This window comes from Sturnira hondurensis, unplaced genomic scaffold, assembly GCF_014824575.4.
Source record: "Sturnira hondurensis isolate 20B ecotype Veracruz unplaced genomic scaffold, ASM1482457v3 Scaffold0022977, whole genome shotgun sequence".
NCBI lineage: Eukaryota > Metazoa > Chordata > Mammalia > Chiroptera > Phyllostomidae > Sturnira > Sturnira hondurensis.
The window spans coordinates 1,439,397-1,462,180 of NW_028095608.1; the positions used below are offsets into that span (position 1 = coordinate 1,439,397).

A 22,784-nucleotide genomic window follows, 5' to 3' on the forward strand; every position below is an offset into this window, starting at 1 on the left:
GGGGGGGCCAGGCGGGGATTAGACAGCTTCAGGATGGGGGCCGGCCCCCAGAAAACCCAACCACGGGATTAGAGGGCAGGACACGCAGCACCTCCCCACCTCCTGGAGGGGCGAGGGCCTGGGGACTGAGCTCGATGAGCAATGGCCAGTGATCCAATCAACTCCGTCTACCTGACGACACCTCGGAGAGCCCTCGACAACAGGGACGGGAGTGTCCCCCACTGGGTGCGCACTCTTGGGCCAGAAGGCACTGCGCTCTGACCCCCTGTGGGCGGACCGCCAGGGCTTCCCTCTGGGCCCTCCTCACCGGCTGTTCGTGCCTGTGCTTTGCAACACACAGGGGTATCAAGGCTAGTGAGTCACGAACCTGGCGGGGGGTTTGGGGAACTCCCCGACTTCAAGCAGTTGGTTAGAAGTGAACTGCACAGTTGGACACCAGTATATCATAGAATTAGGGAGCTGTTTGGTGTCTGGAAAGACATCATACATTTGGTGTCGAAAACAACACCCAAGTGCGAACAAAGGATAGAGGACCACCCAGTGTGGATGTGTCGAAGATATTCTCTACGGAGCGGGCAGAAAGAAACAGTTTTTCAAAGGATGTTTTCAATCTTCAGATGCTGAGGAGCAGAAAGGCAAATAGAAGATTTATGAATTTTCCAATTGTTCTCTTCTGCTGATGTGTCAACTTTTTTAATGCGTGTACATGAAAACCCAAAACAAAGACCTCTGATCTTGGTCATGTGAGTCTGATGTAGAAGCGCACCCCACTGTTACTCTGTGTTACTCTTCTCTCTCAGGGCCTGGAAGGCTACACTCAAAGCTGGTGCTTTTCATTTCAGGAGGAAGGCAGTGAAGTTAGTTAAAAAGCAGAAGAAAAAAAGCATTAAAAAACAAAAAGCAAGAAAATTCAGATAATTACATAACTGTAATTACATGAGCTCAAATACAGTTTAAACATATCAGAAAAAGAGTTAAATTAGGGCAGCACTAACTCTTGCATCAGTTGAGGCATAAATTGATGACTCACTCTTGGCCCTGTTGTATTTTAACACACGCGCGCTATGAACAAAGTAGTTACATTTGGAAGGGCCTGTGAAATGTATCCAACACTGGAACTACAGTGTCACCTTAGCAACAGCCTTGTGTTTGGTTAGGGGCTGGCTCACCTGAATCACACACCGTGGCAATGTCACCTGTTGTCTCACTGGCAGAGACGGCTGTGACGGGGCTTTTGTGTCCTGCCAGAGTTTGCACATAGCATAGCCTGAAAGATGAAGACACGAATTTGCAAATGATCAGTAAATCCAATTATACTGTCTCATTTAGGTAGCTATTATTTGTAAGGCATTCCTAATGGACCTTTCGATTTCAGTAAGATTACAAAGGTAAAGTTTGTACTTTGTGTTGTGAGTTATTAGGACGTAAGGATGTCATTTTCGTGCACCTGTCATGCAGGGGGGACCGGAACGCTAGCTCGGTCAGCTGCACTGGAGCCACAGACCCTCCGTACCTGTTCAAGTCCCATATGACGCAGGTCCCGTCTCTGCTCACACTTATCAGGATACTGTACGGCTTGCAGACAAACAAGCTGGTGACCTCCTCAGTGTGCCCATAGAGATGCACCTGCGACTCCATCTCTATCTCTGAAGGCTGCAATTAAAAATTGAGTAAAGCATAAGATAAAAGCAATGACAAAAGGCATCCTAGTATTTACCTAAAAAACAAAGACAACCGAAGTGACTCAAATAATTGCAAACATTTTGCTTTGCAACCCAATTCAGTTCAACAATTTCTAAACAGTAAAACTAAACATTAAAAACATTTTGCATTGTACTGACTGGCATGGCTCAGTGGGTTTGGCATTGTCCCACAAACTAGAAGCTCACCAGTTCGATTCCTGGTCAGGGCACATGCCTGGGTTGCAGACCAGGTCCCTGGTTGGGGGCGTGTGAGAGGCAGCCAACTGATGTTTCTCTCACACCAATGTTTATGTTTTTCTCCCTCTCTTCCCCCTCTCTGAAAAATAATAAAATCTTAAAAATTTTTTTCATTAATACACTTTGTATTGTGTCTATTCTTGCTCAGTCTTTGTCCAAATATCCATGTATTTTTATAGTTGTAAAAACTGCCATACAAAGAACTTTCTATTTTGTATTTTATACAATGTCCAATAAGCACTTCCCATCTTTGACACTGTCCTCAAAATAATTTTAATAGTGTTATAATTAATGTTCTATGCAGTCAGTATACCATAATTTACTTGAACATCCTTTATTGATAGACATTTACAATTGTTTCTAATTTTAAAAAATTATAGATGCTGTAATTAAATTCTTCATGTATAAAGGCTTGATTTCTCCTCTGAATTATCTCTTTAGAATACATTTCCAGCCCTGGCCAGGGGGGTCAGTTGGCTGGAGCGCAGTCCTGCGCACACAAATGTTGTAGATGCCTCGGTTGTGGGTGGGACGCCCAGCAGGACGTGTATAGGGGGCAACCGACCAGTGCGTTTCTCTGTTTCTTGCCCCCTTTCTCTCTAACATCAGAGAGCGTATCCTGGGGTGAGAATTTAAAAAACATTTAAATTTATATTTACTTATATAGGCATAGATGCTCACATATGTGCACATGTACGTGTGTGTTTCTTTCACTCCCTGGCCACGAACAACACTTATGGGGGGAACACAACACGGGGCCCTCCTGGTGGTGGCTGATAATTTTATAGATTTTCCACCTTAAAATGATTGTGAGAGTTTGGTTACTAGATGATTGATTCCCTGGTGGATCCGAAAATAATTTCTATGGGTAGAACAGGAGTCTTGTTCTCTCTCCTTGAAGCATTTTAATGGCTCCTTAGGCTATGCGGCAGAACAGTATTATGGCCACATTTACACTCCGAGGAGCGTGGCAAAGAACCTCAACAAGGGTTTGCGGGGAACAGACTTGGACAGAAGAGCTAAGGGGTGTCCAACTCATTTTCACCAGGGGCCACATCAGCCTCGCAGTTGCCTTCAAAGGGCCAAATGTAATTTGAGGACTGTATAAATGTAACTGCTCCTTAACTAGGGACAAGGAGGTCAGCACTGCCTCGGGTAGGAACAGGGTGCAGGGCCAGATTTGGCTCACGGGCCTTGTGTTTGCCACCTGTGTAGAGGAACCTGGCGTCACCCTATACTAAGAATATAGGTTTCACCTGGTAAAACATAGCGATATAGTGGAGAAAACTATAATGGGAAGAAGGCACAGAGAAAGTTCTAAATCAGAAGATTATTACTGAGTTATCACTCTGAACTTGCCACGTATCCTCAACGGCACCACGACCAGCTGATTTGAGAAAGGAACAACGGTAAACTATAACGTGTCTTTTTTTCTTCACTAGACTGTTTTAGAATTTAACTCAAGTCCTGGAGCTTCAGTAATAGCTGAAAAAATTTACTGCAGTAAGTGGTAGAAATCAAGATGGGCTACATGGATTTTGCTGTCATTTAATTCACCCAGGGGGTAGTGATGTTGATCATTAAGGGTTCTAAGCTTTAAATGTTATAGGATCCTGAGGTTCATGCGTAAGCATTCCAGTTGACACTGAGAATACAGGCAACGACGCACCAGGATGCGGAAAAGCCAAAGTAGAAAACAAATTATAACTCAGGATGATGTCTGTGACAATAAAAAATAAGACCCTCACAGTTATTGTCAAAATTTTTTGTGATACTAATAAGCCTAACACTGAAGAGTTAGGTATGTGACCTTTTTTTTACATTTTAAGAGCTTACGTGAAGAAAAGATTAAAGTATAAAAAAGTTCAAAAAGGTTGAGTTAACCTTATATAAAATGAGTTATCCTGAAAAAACGAGAAATGAGTTATCGAGAAAAACGAAGTTTTTCTCGCCATCCCTGACACCCACCCACACTGCCCCCCACGCCCAGGCTGGTTACCGTGCCGCTGGTCAGCCTGTTGGCGTAGGCTGTGATGACACCGCACCTGCTCCCAGTGAACAGCTGGCAACTGTCAGGCACCCAGGCACAGCTAGTCACCTTTGGAAAAGGACAAATCAAAGACAATCACGTTTACAAAGCATCAGAAACACTATTCTTCTGACAACTATAAAAAATATGTGATCACAGAATTTGAGGTTAACATTTTCCTTGAAATGATTAGAATGGTGCAAAGACAGAAAAACAATATCCTTCCACTGTTTCCAAATTCAAACATATTGCCATGTGTCATTTATGATTTTCATTTTCTGTGCACACACACACACAGCCGTGTGTTCCTCAGACCTGTAAACAAAATGATCCAGGATGGACTGGATCCAAGGCTCAGTGTGTGTAATGTGTTTCAGTACTCACTTGTTTTTTACTTTTATTTATATTTTGTCTGTTTTTGGTGGGGAAACGGCACATATAAACAGAGGTATTGCTTCTAGCAGTTCTAAAGACTACTGAACAGGAGAAGGAAAGATTAATGTGGAGACAAAAATCTGGGGTTACTCTTTTGGGTTATAAACCCTTCGGTTTTGAGCACAGAGACATCACTTCAGGTGACACGTCTCCCACGTCCCCTCTCCCCCACTGGCCACACCCCACACGTCATTAAGAAGATGGAGGTCATCAGCCACAGATGGCATCCTCTTCCCTGCTCTGAGCCTCAGACTGTCCCCGTGTCCTCCCCTGATTTCCCAGAGGGGGCCCTGCCCACCTTACCCCCGTGCTTCTCGGAACCCTTGTCACCTCTTAGGATTTCAAACTGCCTTTTGATGGTGTCTTCCGTGGGACCTACAAGTGTGTTCAAGTGTCTGCTACCTTAGAAACTGATTTGCTTTGATCGTGGCCCTTCTGAACTATATAAATGACCCAATTCTATCTTTGCGCTTCTTTCCTGGATAGTCATAACTGCGGTGACGACTGAATTGCATAGCTTTTATTTGTTCTTAGAGGACCTTCAGAGAACATGTACTTAGTTATATACAGAATAAAACTCATTTTGTCTTGCAATTACCATATGGGTCTACTCAAATTTTTTATAAACCTAAGTTACATTATAAGATTTTAATAATCTTATTTTTCCTCTATCTTGAAACATTTTGCTATTTCATCATTCTAGGAATTATTTCATCTCTGCTTATCAGTTATTTCTAGCTTTGCTAAAACAAAACAAAGCAAGAAAATGGAAGAGTGATGGGTCTCCCAGAAGGATAATGTCATATGTGAAATTGTCTTATTTGGTTTCTTAATGCACTGTATAAAGAATGTTGTCATCTTTTAAGAAAGCATAAAAGGAGATTGGAGACACCAATTCTGAAGTCTGCTTTTAGCTTTCATTGAACACAATCAGATATACAGAATTTCCCATTTTCTATCATAATAGACAAGAGAAAAAAATTTAAAGAAGAATATGTTCACAGTTATGAAGTCAATCAGAAGACTATGACAAGGAGGTGGCAGGACTCCAGTGTCTGCGATGAAGAAGTTGGTCAGTGTGTGAGCTTCCATGTAATATCATATCATATAACATCATATCATGTAACATCATAGATGATTTTTCTCAAGGACTAGTGAGTCAACAATATATTTCTAAGGACAAAAATGAAATGTGGTATTCTTATCCAGTGACCATATTTTGCCATATATAATGCACATACACATTTTTGTGCATTATACATGGGATTATTATACCCATGGTATGGAGCCATTGTACCCATGTCTAATGTGCACCTTTACTTTTCCCTCAAAAATGTGGGCAAAAAAGTGTGCATTATACATGGAAAAATACTGAAGTACTTTTATTACAAAGTACCTTCCTAAAAGAATCTGGACCATCCTGTTTTGCTAAAAGAACTTTTGTGAATATTCTTTCATCTTTAATGATGTTGGTGTGCCAAACTTTACATGATAGAAATGATTTTGCAATGCTTAAATTCTTATCGACATTTCTAATGAGTTTGTTTTTCACTGTCCTATATTGTTACTTTTGTTGACTGGTAAGTCACATAAACAAAGGCTAACATTTTTTTTCACGTATATTAAGGATTAAGTAAAAAAGTCACTTTTCTCCTTTCTATCACTGCCGAAAATTCCCCCCAAGTCGTTTACTCCATCTCCAAGGGCCCAGGGAACGGGAGTAACTGTCAGACCACAGGGACAGGCAGTAGGTGTAGGCAATGGAAATCCAACAAGGGTAAGAGAACATTGCATGGAAACACAAAGAAAGAAGGTTCCACATCCAGTTTAGAAAGTTGTGGCAGAATTGTGTATATACACACATATATTATACAGTTTTACAGTTTAAAACTAACTTCTTTTTAAAAATACTTTATTTATTTATTTATTTATTTAGAGGGGAAGGGAAGGAGAAAGAGGGAGAGAAACATCAATGTGTGGTTGCCTCTCACGTGTCCCCTACTGGGGACCTGGCCTACAACCCAGGCGTGTTCTCTGAGTGGGAATTGAACTGGTGACCTTTTGCTTCACAGGCTCATACTCAATCCACTGAGCTACACGAGCCAGGGCACAAACTAACTTTTTAAAAATGTTGGAAGCACCTTCACAACAGCTTTATGAGCCAGTTGTGGGGGTCCATCATCCTGGTTTTAAAGAGGAGGAAAGCAGTTCCAGTTTGGGAGGGGGAAGTCACCTCCCAGGGTGACACGGCGAACAAGGAAGCTGGACACTGACTCAGATCACAGGGCTTTCGTTGGACCCCGTGCCATCCACAGCATTGTCATGCCTCATGCCCGGTCCGTCTTTAGGAAACCAGGTACAGAGGGTGACAGAGGGGCACGAGGCAGGTGGACACTGAGAAGAAAGCAATGCTGACTTTGTTCAACCCTGCGCCGTCAGCTGACAGCTAAGATTATTACACTGTCTCAACAAGCTACAGGGTGGAAGCCCCGTCTGGGGACACAGGCTGAGGAGCGGGGTTGGGAGGTCGGGAAACAAGGCGCACATCCAGCACCACTACCTTCTCCATGGGACCCATCGCTGAATCCGAGATTGGCTGGCGGCTAAGGCACTGTCTTTAATTATTGTCACAAAGCACTGCATAAAGAAGTTTACCTGGTACTGCTGTGAGCTTTGTATAAAGTTTATTGGAGGCTCGCTTTGCTTGCTCTTCAACCTTAAAATGTTGTCAGCGTACCCCCAGCTCAGGATGGCCGACCACTGGATGTCTGTGCTGTTCATGCTTCTCACACCTGGGGGGAGGAGACGGCGTCAGACCACGGCTGCCAGGGCACTGCAGCGGCACGTGGGGCTGCACACAGGAGCGCACCAGTGCAAGGTCCTTCGTACACCCCTAAGGCGGACCGATTTAGGTGAGCTTTATTCCTTTAATGCTGATAGGATTCTTTTTAGTTCATGTTAAGACACTTCTACAAAAGACAATAATAGTAAGGCTTACATCCTTCATGTTCTGCAACAGGTTACTTTTGAAGGTAAGTGTGAACCAGATGCTGTGTGAGCTACTCCCTAGATGACCCCTGAGGCAGGGACACCACCCTGACAAGGGAGGACAGCCCTGCCAACTCCAGGACCACACTCAGCCCTTCAGCTAATGAGGTTCTGCTCTTTTCTCCTCCTTGCCCTCTTTTTTTTACAATTTAGTTTTATGTCCTTTTGAAATGAAGATTTGGACATTTTGGTGTCCCCTTTCAGCACTGTTCCTGATCCCTGCTTTGTTGGAATGCTGAACGTGGCCCTGGCGGCGTAAATGCTAGGACTGGTACCACTGACCCTGGGATGCTTTACGCTCCTTAAGGAGAGAGGAAGTGTGGTTTCACCCCAGTGCCCAACCTAATGTCCAGCATGTACAGGACTAAAATATTTGCTAAATGAACCAACAGCACATTGAAAATGCAATTCACAGATATAGTTCGTTTTGTTAAGTATACCAAATGTTGACATCAGCTTTGCCATAAGGGAATTGGGAAACATGAAATAAAAGCTCCTCTAAACATAAGCTTCCGGGAAAGGGACCACGTTTCCCACGGGTCTCAGGACCTCTCGAACTCTACCAGAATGTTTGGTAAGTGGTGGGTGCTTGACGGACTGAGTATATTTAATAAATGTTTCCAGTTTCTCATTCCAGTAATACAAGATGCACCAGCTCTTTTTTTTTTAATGAAAAATATACTTCTCCTTTACCTGTTAGAGCAATGGATCGTAAACAGGAGTTTGCAAGAAAATTGTTTCTTCAGCGTGCACAGACTGGGATCCAAGCCCCAGAGATTCTAATGCAGTGTGTCTCAAATGGGATCCGAACTAATATATTTTGGAAAAAAAAAGCACCTCAGGCAATTCTGAGGCATAGTCAGTTCCCAAGTAACTGGTCTGTCACTCAAACCATCCCAGTTCAGTTGTTGCATTGACCATGCATGTATAACTAAGCAAACCTACGCAGCCAATTGAAAAGACTCTGCAGCTGCCAACACGACTCATCTTCCACCTGCTCTGCCAAAGGCTTCTGGGATGCCCACAGGGACTGCTGGGTGCAGCAGCAAGGCACGCCACCTGGACTCTGGCCCCAGGTGTTCACAGTTTCATTGACATTTAGTGAGCACTTAGAATGAGCCAGGCCTATGCTAATCATTCCCCACCGTATCTCACTTAATCCTGACAGTTGAAGTACCCTGTGAGGTATATCCATTTGTTATTTCCTTTTATAGATCAAAAGCCAGGGTGTGGAGGGCGTGAGTCATTTTCTCAAGGTTATACAGCATCAGGTAGCAAACTTAGGCCCTCCCTATCCACTTCCCTGACACACCTCGATTTTTGCAAACCCCAAATACATTCTGCAAGGAAGGAGTGCAATTCAAATGAACACAGCTGTTAACAAGGGCACACTAAAGGCTGTGGCTGAAGCAAATAAGATAAGCTGACAATTATATTTGACACATTTAAGTCCCATCATGCTCAGTGGTAACATCAACCTGTTCTCTCCTGCTCAATAGAGATTTACTTTGATCCACTGTAATTAATTTTTAAAGGTAAACTGTTCACACATCTTAGTACTTTAAGTATTATCAGTGGCAAATTACTTGTGACCCACTGCACAACTAATTGCAACATCCTAGTGAGAATACGCCACTGATCTCAAAATGGTTACAATTAAACAGATTTACCCTATCCTCCTAATTCATGAAACGTAGATGAGGTGGCATGCAGCCTCTCTTAGCTCTCACAACTACACAGGTGGCCACTCATTTCACGACAGAATGAAGTGAATCTGAAAGACCGGTGGCCCTGCCAGTCTTAAACATGTCCTTCACGTATGGGTGTCCAGCAGGGGTCCCAGCACCCCCAGGTTGCAGGGCTATGTGCAGTGGGAGGCCGTAAGGACCCTGAGGAGCACGGTGCATATACAATGCTAATGTGATTGCTTAAGAGGCACCCAACCCAGGCTGCACATGGGTGTCCAGGCAAACCTGCGTGAACCTGATGTGGACAGACAAGTGTCCCCTGCCATTCACTGCAGGGCCCAAAGCCTGCACCTCACAACTAGGGCGCACTCTGCTGCACCTAGGGAAATGGCTAATTGTGAAAGGCTGAGGGATCACTTGAGTGGGAATGCTCCAAGTTTCCAGGGAACTAAGTGACACTTAGGAGCATGGAGAGGGCCTCTGGTGTCCAGCACGTGAGACTGTGTGGCTTTCAGTGTCGGTGCCTAGAGTGGGGGGAAGGAGTGCTTTCCAGGAACGCGTGCTTTTAAACCTCCCTCCACAGTGCTTGTGACGGCCTTGCTTCATTTGGTCTGACTCTGGTGGCTGAGCCTCGAGGACTAGGTTTGCTGGTCAGACGAGTCTGTCTACTGTGGGGTTCAAGGGCCTCAGAGTGAACGTTTCCATCAAAGTAGCCATTGGTGACGTTTTCATCTTGTGAGCAGAACCATCTGCTCCTGTCCCCTTCCAATTCTTCCTCTCATTTCCAATGGCGCTGCATAATTCCCATGTATTTCATGTAGTATGTTTTGATTCCTGATTTGTAATGACCACAGACAACCACAGATTTGAGCAGTTTTCACCAAGGACTCAGAAAACTTAGGAAAAACCAACAACCCCAAAATAGCAGCACAGATGATCTGGAGAGACTCAGAGCTGGTTTCCATTGTTATAGTCTACCTTGTTCTTTGCTGTACGTCACCAGGAGGCAGAAATTTCGGGACAAACCGCAGATCGCTCTGGTGGGCAGAGCCTGGAGGGAAGCAAGCCTCTCTCCGTGGGGCTGGCTGAAGCAGACCACAGGCATGGCGGCACTCGGGGAGCCTACGTACTCCCCCCACTTCAAGCCTCTTATCCATGACAAAGGACTCTAAAACCAAAGGAAAAAGCATGTTTTTTTAAAGGCAGTAAATATAGAATTACTTCTAATTTAAATTCTAAATGAAGTATGAGAAAGCAACCTGATGGTAAACCCATCACGAGCAAGGATGACTGTATACTTTTTGCTTCCCCCACACGTAGCAGACAGAAGGGCGATTCCTGCAGACAGAAGGCCCTTAGCCAGGAATGTCAAACTAAATTCATTTTCACTGGGGGCCACATCAGCCTTGCGGTTCCCTTCAAAGAGCCAAATGTAATTTCAACTCCTTAACAGTTAAGGAGTAGTTGCACTTACACACTCCTAAAATTATTTTGGCTCTTTAAAGTCAACTATGAGGCTGACCTGGCCCCCAGTGAAAATGAGTTTGACACCCCTGGCTTAGGGCCTTTCTACCTCACACAATTAGCAGAAAGTACACTAGTGAATTAAACGGCATTTTCTACTTTTTAGGAATATACCATTAAATTACTTTGCCATGTTAAAAGTAATAGATTCTAGTTTAAAAGAATAACCTTGCCAATGACACGACTAAAGTAACTTGTAAGCCTTCAAATTCTTCTGAGTTAAATAGACAAACACAAAACAGAAAATACAGCTCTTGGACTTCCGGCCAAGATGGAAGTGTAGGTAGATACACCCTGCCTCCTCTCACAACCAAAAGGACAACAACAAATTTAAAAACAAAAAAAAAAGACCAGAAATGCCAGAAAGTCGAACCGTGTGGAAGTCTGACAACCAAGGAGTTAAAAGAAGAAATAATTCATCCAGACAGGTAGAAGGGTGGAGATGGGCAGCCCGCTGGAGAGGACTCCTGGCCAGGCGGCAGCTGGAGGAACGAGGCAGGCAAGGTGGTGGCTGGCAGACCAGATGGTTTGCGGGTGGATAAACTGGGAGGAACAAACGGCCCCTAGAGCCTATGTCAGGGCCTCACTTCTTGGCAGGGGAATCAGTCTCTGCTGAGTTTTCTTGCGATCCACGTGACCTACCGGGTAGGTAATTTCCTTGACTTGTTCTCGGGTTTCCCTGAAGGCGAACTGCACTAACAGCCCCACGGCCACAGGAAGTTCTCCTTCAATGTTGAGCTTGGACCCAGGTCTGCTCACGTGAGCTGACTGGAAGAGCTGACGAGGAGTCTGGCCGTAGGTTTTGATCATGGTTTCCAGAGCTCGTCTCTGCACTGGGTCTTCAACTGCAGAGACGTCCATTCCAAAATATGTCTGGAAGGTAAAGGGGGGAGGGAATCAGAGGTTTGTATAAAGCAAGATCGGCAGTAACACCGAAGAGGAAGCAACACGGTGCACCGTTCTCTAGGTCATGGTTTCCTCTTTTGTTTCAGATGGAAATGCTTTTGAAATGCTTTTGATCAGGTTCATAATTATTAATGGACTTGCTGAGATTAGAAGTGGATGTTTCTGAAGAGATGAGCAAAAATACTGCATCTTTTTTAAAAAAGATTTTTAAAATTTATTTTCAGAGAGAGTGGAAGGGAGGGAGGAAGAGAGGAAGAGACACATCACTGTGCAAGAGAAGTATCAGTTGGTTGCCTCTCACACCCACCCCAACGGGGAACCCGGCCTGCAACCCAGACAAGTGCCCTGACTGGGAATTGAACTGGCAACCTCTTGGCTCACAGGCCAGTGCTCAATCCACTGAGTCAGACCAGCCAGGGCCCAAAACACTGTATCTTGATTGATTGGTGCTGACCAGGTATGTTTATAAAATTGTGAGTTTTAAATTAATATAAGGGAATAGCATATAAGACTTCCTGTCTAACACTAAATTATTGAAAAACTCATCGTCTAAAGTGATATACAGGGAAAGGCAAAAATGAAGTTAACATATAATACTGGTAGGTTTGAGAGCATGTTATTTGGGTTCTAATGAAAACTGTGAGTGAATTGAAAGAGCAGAGAGAAGGTTCCAGGCTCTCTAGCGGGAAGGTGTCCGTGCCCCAGCTGCGTGCATGAACTTCTTTACTTCCAAAGCCGCCATCAGCAGCTAGGGACAGATCCATCAGGGTCTGCGCAAACCCACTTGCATAATTTACTTTCCAGCACTGCATCAGCCATTGCAAGTTTCCTGTACATAACTGGATACACTACTTCTACAAGTACCTAACACAACCTCACAGATCCTTCATAAGGCAGGGTCCTCGGCACCGCCCCTTCCTGACACCACTCCGAGCCAACCCCTTGTTACAAATGCCCATTGGAGCCAGGCGGCTCTTCACGGCTGCTTGACTGCAGGGAGTGCAAAGAGCAAAGGACGGTGGCAGCCATCCTTGGCAGAATCCTAATTGCCTTTAAAATTACATTTTAGATCAAATATGAATGAAGTTCAAAAATTACACCTGAAGCCTTGCCTTTATTTTATACTACTCGTAATTATAAAACTAGTATTCATCAATCAGACTGTGTTATTCCCCCTCTTCAGAACTGTTTGCCACAGTGTTTATCTTCTATTACAGTCACCAAGAAACCTGTCTTGTCCTCTCTGCCACGCCTTAGGTCTCTTAGGTTTTAACTTTTTGTTACCTTAGAGGTACTTCAAATAAGCACTGAGCCAAATGGACTGAAGAAATTTTTATCTCGAAACTAGTCTTCAGAATGCATCTCTGGTATAAACAGGCCCAGACAAAGAGCGTGTCACTGTAGGTTCTAGGCGTGTATTTTGGCTGCGTTTGTTACTCTGATGAATCTACACAGAAAATCACACCTGAAGGGGAAGTACAAGTCTGATCTGATTCCACCGCCCACTTTCAAAGTTAGGTAAACACAAGAGCTAAATGTCAAGGCAGTGGATTAAGGGTTCATCTGTTGTACTTGCTGTCTTTGAGTAGCCACGAGGCAATGCCAGGAAATAGCTTTCTCCTTTCAATTTGCCCTTTGACCCCTCACTCCTTGAGGAATCTCCCTTGAGAGGCCTCATGTGGACTCCACTCCCTGCTTTTCCTTCCAAGGGCAAAATAGATGTTTCCTGAGTCTGTAAGTTTCTGGTAGTCTATCTAACAACCTTGAGAAGCATAGGCAAAAGTGCACCAGCACTCCTTCTAGGAATTTATCTTAAGGAAACAAAGATGCACAGAAAGAACCTCAGGAGTATACATTTTAAAAGCAAACAAATACTAACTACGCACCCTGCAATGGGGGACTGGTTAAATAAACTACCGTCTAGCCACACTTGGGGACAGTAAGCAGTGTTAACGGTACATGACTGGAATGACACAGAGAAAAAGTCTAGAGGGTGGTTCTGGTGTTTATCTCTGGATGGTGATATCAATGATGGTTTTCGGATTTCCTCCCTTTGCAGTCTGTATCCTGCACGTTTTCCTAACAAGGCACAGATCCTGGTTCTGCAGTCAGTAAAAATGACTCCATGTTAAGACAGAGTGTGCCCATAGGACAACATGTCCACAGGACAGCATGTCCACGGGACAGTGTGTCCATAGGAGTTCCCGTGATAGGCCTGAGCAGCTCTTCCTGGAGGAGCCTGTTCGCAAGGCTGGCCCTTGGCAGGGTGTGGGAACACAGGTCTCAGAAGAGGTCCCTCCATCCCTGACAGAGTGGCTCCCTGTGCCAAAACGGTCTGCACCCACAGTGTGGGTGATGCTGAACACTTGCTTTCCTTGTAGGAGCCCAGAAGTTCAGTACATGCATGAGAAAGGGGACACATGAGCAGCCCCCAGTCAAAACCCTGGGTGTTGAGTCGATGAGTGTCCCTGGTAGGACATCACATTCATTGTCACAATCTGCAGAGGAGAAGGTGTGTTCTTGTGATTCCCTGGAGGAGAGTCTTAGAAGTTTGCCCCAGGTGTCTTTTCCCTTTGCTGATGTTGCTTTTCATGCCACTGCAATAACCTTAGTTGTTAAGTCTGACTATGTGCTGAGTGAGTCCTCAAGTCCTCATCCAACCTGGGGGCGGTCCTGGGAAATCCCAACGAATAGTATTGTGGTCATTTTTAAGGAGGGGAAATATAAAACCTAGAAAACCTTGGGTGACTATTTAGTGTCACTGCCAATTCTCTTTGATAACTTCAGTGAAACCGGCTAATCTTCAAACATTCAGGTTCTACCTTACATAAATGTAGATTACTTTAAAAGAGTTGCTTACGGCAGGATGAAAGACATTGATGGCCTGAACGGAAGCCTTCCCTTTTTGCTTGTACCCGAACACCAAGTCAATCCACTGACAGATGTTCTGGGACACGTGCTCGGACTCCAGGGCCTGCCGGTGGATGAGGATGAAAAGGCGAGGGTCGTTGCGTGCCCACGGCGGGAGGTTGACGTGATTCACCCGTTCACCGTTCTGACGCACGCCAAAATCAAAACCTAGACAACAAGACTAATATTAATGTTTACAAGCATGCTTCGTGTGGCCCACCGAGCAGGAGAGTTCACAGGAACAGCTGCTGCAAGCTGAAGCAGGGGGGCAGCAAGGGGGGCAGCAGCCCCACTGCTCATCCTCTCGCCTCACAGCCGCCGCGTGGCTCAGTCCTGTTCTGCTCAACCTGCAATCTTTCCGCTTTGTCCTTGTCACTTTTTATCATAGTGAAGAAAAAGCAGAAAATCACTGCCCACTGATTCCAATACCCACGAATCAAATCTCCAAATGCAGTCAGTGCTTCAGTATCTATTCCACTGTCAGCTTGATTAAAATTAAACTAAGACTTGTATAAGCATTTCTCAATTAGCGGTGCTGACAATAAATTTCAGACCACTTTCATTTAGTAAGCATTAGCATCTGTAATTAAAAAACCAAGCTAAGCAAAGCATACTTATTCCTAGAATGAATGTCTTAGTCTGTGAACTTGAAGGAACGCCCATAGGTCTGCTCTGACTTCATTACTACCAAGCATTGTGTGAACAGACAACAAAATTACCTAACACACCAAATAAGAGATTTTTCTGTGACGTCAAGGAGCAGATATCTACCGTAATTGTCTCATCAGTCTTCTGGTATAAACAAAAGTCTCAGAAACGATTTAAAAAAGTTGTCCTACAAGAAATGGTGCTTTTGAACAGAAATATGTTCTCTGCTTCCTTTTATGAACAGAAGATCTGAACACCACGACAGGAAAAAAATGAAAAAGGACCTCAAAGGGGGATTGCTCTCCATATCTAATTAAGTAGCTGCCTGCCTACTTGTTGGTCTGGTAAAAGGAGGAGGAGGATCGTCCTCCATTCTGGCAGTACTTTGAAATGACGTGACGTGAAACACAAACCACGGAGTGTATAAAATTAACACAGTGTGGGGATCACCCTGTGGACAGTGGCAGACGGGGCGCTCCAGGACGGAGGCTCCGCACCCCAAGCTCTATGCAGGTGCCTTCAGAGACGCAGCAGGGGTCACTGGTTTGACGCCAGCGAAGGAGCATCTAGGGGCTGAGCAGCAGGGCGTCTCTATGGCCTCACGTCATCCCTAACCTTCAGGTGTTCTGGGGACACAGCACAGAGCGGGGCGCTCTTCCCCCAGAAATGACTGGAGGCACAATGACAGGCTCTATAGGGATGCCGGTGGGGTGACATGATGTCCATTACAGCAAACTGTGTTGTCCAAAAATGGCAATAACAACACTCTCTGCCTTGCATGCTCTCCAGAACCTTCTACACCTCCATCAGGTGGGCCACGTCTATGCTCCTCCTTCTGAATGTGGGCAGGCACTGCGACGGCCTCAGGAAACTGAGTGCAGGGAAGGGCGCTGCGTGACCGCCACAGATAGCCTGGAAAAGGGCCGTGCGCTTCCATTCACCTCTCTTAGGAACTGGCCGTTGGCCCCCGAGTTGCCAGGCAGGGCATGGGAGGCTGCTGTGCTGTGAGGAAGCCCGTGCTAGTCCACATGGAGACCACATGGAAGAGCAGGGGCCCTCCATGGAGAGAGAGACACCTGCCTGCCTGCCGCCCGCCCCTGCTGCTCTGTTCCTCTGGCCGTTCCAGCTCCTGCCAATCTGAATGCGGCTGCCTGAGAGACCCTGGGCCAAACAGAAAGCCACCCGGCCGAGCCGTCCCCGAGTTTCTGACTGGCAAAGACTGTGATCGATGGATTGTTTGTAGCCACTAAGTGTTGGGATTATTTGTCACACAGCGATAGAAACTGGAACTGACCCATGAGAAACAACAGGCTGAGAGGACAGGCAGCCCCAAACTGACAGCCACCAGGCAGGGCCTGAAACTGCAGGTGCTGGTTTCACTGAGGCATTTGTCACGCGGGCAACACCAGGAGACAGGCCCCAGCGACCCAGGATGTAGACTAATTATTCTCCAAACAACTCCAGACAGGCCAGCGAGTTTAGAATGAAATTCTACAGTAATTTGGCTGACACTAACTTATCTAAAGAAATAATTCTCAATTTCGTATATTCCTAAAGGTCACATAAAATATGAAATTAAGTAATGTAGAAAACAACCCCAAATAACTCTTACAAGGTTAACTGATCTTCTGTTAAAGAACAGGCACGGTTGGCCAAGATCACACAAAATTTCGTGTTATCCTCTAGGATTCTTTTTCATTGTTAGATATTTTTTGGTTAGAGTGTTTTATTTATAATTCAGTCATTCCCACCAAACTTACTGAGATTTTGGTTAATTTACATTGTGTTTACAATAAATTCATGACTTTAAAAAAATGAGCACACTGCAACCTTTATAATCAGAAAAAATAAAGCAATTTCTACAACAAAATTAAAATATATGTTTACAAATACTTTTAGTAGTTCAAAGTTACAGTTTTTCAGATATATTTGGTTCTGTAAAATACTTAGAACCCTCAAGCTTGCTTGGAAATAAAATAATTACTTACCAAAGGTATTTTTCTTATTTATGGACTTAACTTTTAAGGCACAGAAAAGCTGTTTTTATTTTTGGAAAATTATAACATAAGTACAAATGCGCAGAAGAATGTGCCAGAGGCGATTCACTGTCATACCTTCTCGGTTGACTAAGAACTCTGGGAGGTAGAAGAACTCGGGGATGAGCTCCTTCACATCCGTCATGGACTCAAAGGATGAGAGGCGCCAGGTGGTATTCATGGAATGAAAGGTTCTGTCTGGAATGTCAAAGCTTTGATCTATAAAGAAATACAAAGAATAATTAAGACACAAAGACCTGATTCCATGTGAAGCCCATCATAATTTATTTTTGCTACTTCAGAAAGGTCCAAATGATGGTCATTTTGTTTATCCATAGTTTTAAAAAGGTTACTTATTTATTCTTGGAAATAAATATTTCTATACAAAACTTGAGGCCATATTATATTATTTAAGATATGTATTGTTTTAATAATACATAAAACTAGATTAATTTATATCATTTGTTTAGTTGATGACTCTCTACTCAAGTAGGATAAAAGTTCCATAAAAGCAGGGACCTGGGGTGTTATCTACCCCTAGCACATACTAGGGATTCGATAACTGTTTATTTATTGAATGAATGAAATAATGAGGAAGTAAAATTAAAGTTCAAGGGGATAAAATAGCCTTTCCCCATCAGCAAGCAAAACTATTCTTTTACCTTGAATTGTTCACACCATTTTTCCTTTTTTCTTTTTTGGGGGGGTGGGGGCGAGAGGGACACTGCTTTTCAGACGTTCTAACTCCCTCCGTTGCTAAGGTTTCCTGGTGCAGATTTCCTGGTGTGACATTTCACGAATCACCCAGAGCTGAGTTTTGGCGTCTCTCTGCCCACCGCTATCAGACCAGCCCTAGGGCAGGCCCGGGACATGAAATGCACCCAAGGCGGCCCCTGGAAGCAGCAGAGCGATACTCCTTCAGCCCCATGTTGTTCCTTCTAAAACTCTCCTGCATCTGCTGAAATTTGAGCACATTTTTTCATTTGGAAACGGTCATGGATGACTCTCAGCATCAAGCAGGCAACCTCTGCTGCCACGATGTGCTAATTTCCTCCGCATGCTGCAGCCACCTGGCGAACACAGTCCCTAGCTCCTGTATTGCTTTCTTATCTAACCTGCAGAGCCAGTCAGCACTGCCTGGCCACTACTTAAAATCTATGAAGAAATGAGGTTTACAGATACTTCCTTCTCCTCAAAAAGCAGGGAGGGCCACTTGAAGAAATACTTGCTAACTCACTCAGAAAAAAAAGTTACCAATCTAAGTGCATTGCAGAAAACTTCAAGGCAATTCTGTGAGGGTACAGTGGAGTCCCGGCATCCGGCGTGGACACAGGGAACTCTGGGACAGGACGAGACAAAGCACAATGGTTCTGTTGCACACTGGAGAGCTCTCAAACCACATCAAAAAATCCTTTTTCTACCCTAACTGCTACTATTTAATAAGGGCATTTACAAATCAAAGCATGTCCAGAAAGATGATCGGAATAGTGACAAGTTTGGAAACCAGAGCCAAAAAGGATGGCTTAAACTTGGGCTTGCAGACCCTTTACTTATGTACAGAGCAGTCCTGTTTATTTGTGAGTCCCTGGCAGCAGCTGGGTTAAGACCATGCACATGGGAGCCTCTCGGCCTGATGTCAAATTAACTACGGATAATTAGCCTGCGACGGACAATACAGATCGGGAGAAAGGAGTCAGGGCAATACTCTGCAAACATTTAAACAGCTGTCTGGAGGAACATTTGTTCTGTGTTCCTACAGAGGGACAAACATGAGAAAGCCCTTTTCATAGACCAAAAGAAGATTTCCTCCTCTAAGAGGGTGCACGTGAGGAAAAATATATAAAGACATAAATGAATGGATAATGCTTGTTCTACAAAGGACTGTGGGTGCCACAAAGAACAACTACTGACCCAACACCATGGTTCTCGTTAGAAACTGATGGGAGAGTGTCCCTGTTTGCACACCAATCAACTCACATCGCTCTAATCATCTTCAGGTCCACAGGCTGCCACTTAGAATGCCGAGGTGGAGGACTGTTACTGGGAAGTAACTATGGTGAAGGTGGCAGTGTGGTGCTCCTATTATTTGTTTAGGAGTTATTTATAATAAGTCACAATAACGTATTTCCCTTTAGGGTTCAAAGATAACTGTGATCTGAAATAATCACTGACTTGAACATCTTTAAATGTGAATTGCTTACACTTTTAATGGGTAAAAGCAGTAAATTTTATGGTACCTGAATTTCATCTCAATTTTTAAACATGAATTGTATTTTGTAAACTTAGACATGTTTAATTTGAAGCTAACATTTGAGACATTAGCAAGCTGAGGTGGCCCACTGCAGGTGTTTTGAAGAGAATTTTGCCTTCAGTAGGCTTCGTTTTCCTGTGGGTTGACTGGTCTGAGACCGCCCCCGGAAGGCAGCCGCGTTCTCTCTCAGCAGTTGGGACACAGCCTCACCTTGATAGGCCAGGAACATCCTGGTGAAGGGCGGCATCCGGACCAGGAAGTGCAGCACCGTGCCGCTGTTGGAATAGTGGGAGCCGTAGTGGTAGGGCTGCACGGGCGGCAGCGGGTCGTCCTCTCTGGCCCCTTTGCGGTACTCTTCCTCCAAGTACTGAGGGACACAGGGAACCCAGAGAATTCGGTCGGTGAGCTCCAGGCAACGCTGGAAAAGCCTCCCTGGAAAAGCCTCCCTCCCTGGTTTCATCCCGTCCTTCCCTACCAGCCCTGTGACACCATTCTCTGTGGCTGCGGTCCTTTCACGTTTGGACCTCAGCCACCTTGACTGTCTGGGGGTGTCTGCCGGGGTGCCCCACGGAGGCCTGCCACCTGGAGGCATCTTCCAGGCTGCACCCTTCTCCCTCCCAGCTCTGGCCCCAGCTAAGGTCTCCTCCCGTCTCAGCTGATCAAGCAGCTTCCATTGCCAGGGATGTCTGCACCCTAATGGCGGGACTCAAAGGGGATGCTCTGTCCTGTAGGGCAGAGCCTCTCTAGTAGAGAGATGCAACAGAAATGGAAAATCTGTGTCACGACACTGGGTTTCCAGCTAGAACATCTTTGTGGCTGTTTGGTAGGGTAGTTACACAGAGATAAAAAATACGGAGACTCTTCATGACTTCTATCTTCCTGTCACAAAGTGGGAAGCCTGGCTACATATTTAATGTCTGTCACTATTCCCATCTCCCACAGCGCCTGCCTGGCTCTGATAGCAAAGTCATGCAGCAGTGACTTTCTGGAGTCACTTCTCTGTGCCGCCCACGGCACTGCCCCATTTTCCCTGCAGGGGACCAGGAAGCAGGGGCAGTTATAAGGTGCTCGGAGGGAAGTTTCTGAACTCTGACACGATAAAGTGGTGAATGTAAGAAAACTGCTTCAGCTGTTTCTAACTGGATATTCTTGTGAAGAATACAACATGTTACTAATGAATTTCAAACAGAATTTCATTAATATTAATTTCCCAGGAATAGGTCATTCCTTTCTATTTTTAAATTTTAAAATCTGGTAAATTTCTGCTAATAAAGCAATACATAATTGACCAACTATAAATAATAAGGGGTTATGGTCATCATAAGTATACTGATATTGTTATAGAAATAACACTCAGGGAACACATGTCCCTGGAAATCTGTGATTTTTATAGGGAGTATAGTTATTTATGTATTTCAATATCATTATGGATTACTAGCTTCCAATTTATGCCATTACAAGTATATTTCTTTTTCTGGGAAAATGTTTTCAGAGAATTGAGGCACAGTAATATTCAAAATCATGTAATGATTTCCAGTTGTCTGACAATCAAAGCACAAGAAGTGAAAAACAAAAATCAATACTATAAATTTAAAATTCATAAACACAAGTCTACAAAACAAAGCTCCAGTTTTCATTTATTAAAAAAGAGGAAAAACTGGACCTACCTTATATGTGTCCACGTAACGATCTTCCTTTTCTTTATACTGCACAGCTATGGGCTTGGAGAGAGTTCTACAACGGAAGACATGATGGGAAATGGAAAGAGTCCGGATGCTGTCAAGGCTAAGCTGCCTGGATGTCTGCATCACTCAAATGGGCAAGTGATCAACAGAGCACTTGGCCCGTAGCTTAGTGCTTACATGTGTTGCTTTGCAACTAATAGTCACCACTCAAAACTGTGATTGCATAACCTGCTAGGGTGGAATTTTCTAAACAGATCCATACAGGTACTAGGAGTTCCTAACTTACGAGTAACCACAACAAGAACAGCACTGCGATCCCTCTTCTCCCACCCTCGTCCTCTTCCTCCAGAACCGTGATGGGTGCTGCCTGTGGCAGCCAAGTGCTACCAAGCGCTGGGCTCCTGTCCCTATTTCCCAGGCTCTACGCCCAGCTAGGCAGTGAAGCCTGAAGGGCAGCTGGGATGGGAAATATGATTATGAGATGTTACATAATTACTAGCACAGCTAGTGCAAACTGAAGAAACTACAGACAGATGCTTAAACTGGCCAAGCTGGGATCTGGAGTGTGAGCACTGAAATCAATGTTTCGCTATCTGATGAACAGGTCACGAGTGACACCATGCATGGCACGCGAGGACGTGTCTGTGCTGCTGTGCGCACCGCACCAGGGAGCCACTGGACCTCAGGGAGGAGCCCTCACTTGTGGAGAAGGCACAGATCCCCGAGAACTGGCGGCTCCCAGGCTGAGGAGCCGGGAGGACAACTGCAGTTTCAATGTCTGGCAGTGAAACTGCAGCAACACCGAGATCTGCCCACATTTCAGAAAGTCAAGCCAGGTCGGTTTAGCCAGATGTTGCTATATCTTTTTTTTTTTTTTTTGGTCATTATTCCTAGAGATCTGCAATTAGTGATAGCAAATACAGTAATTTTGCTTTTGAAACTTTTCTAATCTTAAAAACTTGGTTAAAAAGTTAAAACAGCTTTACAGAATAACTACAATTCACATCTCAAAATAAGAGAAATAATATTTAAAATCCTAGCATGCAATTTTTTCTAAATCACATAAGTAGGTTTTTTTTTTTAACACAAGTGATACTTATTGTTATGGCTGAAAATCAGAAAACACTGATGAGAAAATAGAATAAACCAAAAAAGCAGCCACACTGCTATTACCCACAGGTACATTTTGGTATACACCCTTCCAGATGTTCTCCTGCTTACCCATGTATACATATTCACTTTTTAAAGAAAAAGAACAGCTCTCCCTACCTATAATATACATTTCTACGATGTAACTTGTAATCGCTGCAACATTGACCAGTTTACTTTGAAACACATGTGAGGCGTGTCCTGATGGCTCAGTCTGTGGTTGCAGTGCCAGACGCTGTGCTCGGCTACGAACCGGATGGACCGACTTCCTGCTCACGAGGCGACTCCCGGCAGGAGCCTTTCTGGTGGAACACATGCCCCTAACCTTTGGGACTCCCTAAGAAGAAGTCCTAGAAGGTAAATTGCTAAAACAGAGTGTGTACATTTGAACAGACTTTTGGTTTTATTATCAAATTGCTTTTCATAAAGATTGTATCCAATTATGCCAGGAGTATATAATTTAAATGTCCATCAGCAGTGTATAAAAATGTCTAAGTCATAATGTACCATTTGCTTTTTTATAGATTGATGAATA

The 22,784-nt window shown here is 44.4% G+C and overlaps 1 protein-coding gene across 5 annotated transcripts in view; it reads right to left on the reverse strand.

The window, feature by feature from the left end:
- LYST (lysosomal trafficking regulator) overlaps positions 1-22,784 on the reverse strand; it is a 149,838-nt gene that overhangs the window by 8,066 nt on the left and 118,988 nt on the right. For all 5 annotated transcript variants that reach the window (XM_037037323.1, XM_037037321.1, XM_037037322.1 and 2 more), the window contains 10 exons: positions 21,083-21,149; positions 19,626-19,782; positions 17,243-17,383; positions 14,431-14,648; positions 11,307-11,537; positions 10,119-10,308; positions 7,060-7,196; positions 3,940-4,038; positions 1,514-1,653; positions 1,170-1,267 (listed from right to left, as the gene is read on the reverse strand). In XM_037037323.1, coding sequence (XP_036893218.1) covers positions 1,170-1,267; positions 1,514-1,653; positions 3,940-4,038; positions 7,060-7,196; positions 10,119-10,308; positions 11,307-11,537; positions 14,431-14,648; positions 17,243-17,383; positions 19,626-19,782; positions 21,083-21,149 — 1,478 coding nt within the window. The remainder of the gene's footprint in view (positions 1-1,169; positions 1,268-1,513; positions 1,654-3,939; positions 4,039-7,059; positions 7,197-10,118; positions 10,309-11,306; positions 11,538-14,430; positions 14,649-17,242; positions 17,384-19,625; positions 19,783-21,082; positions 21,150-22,784) is intronic.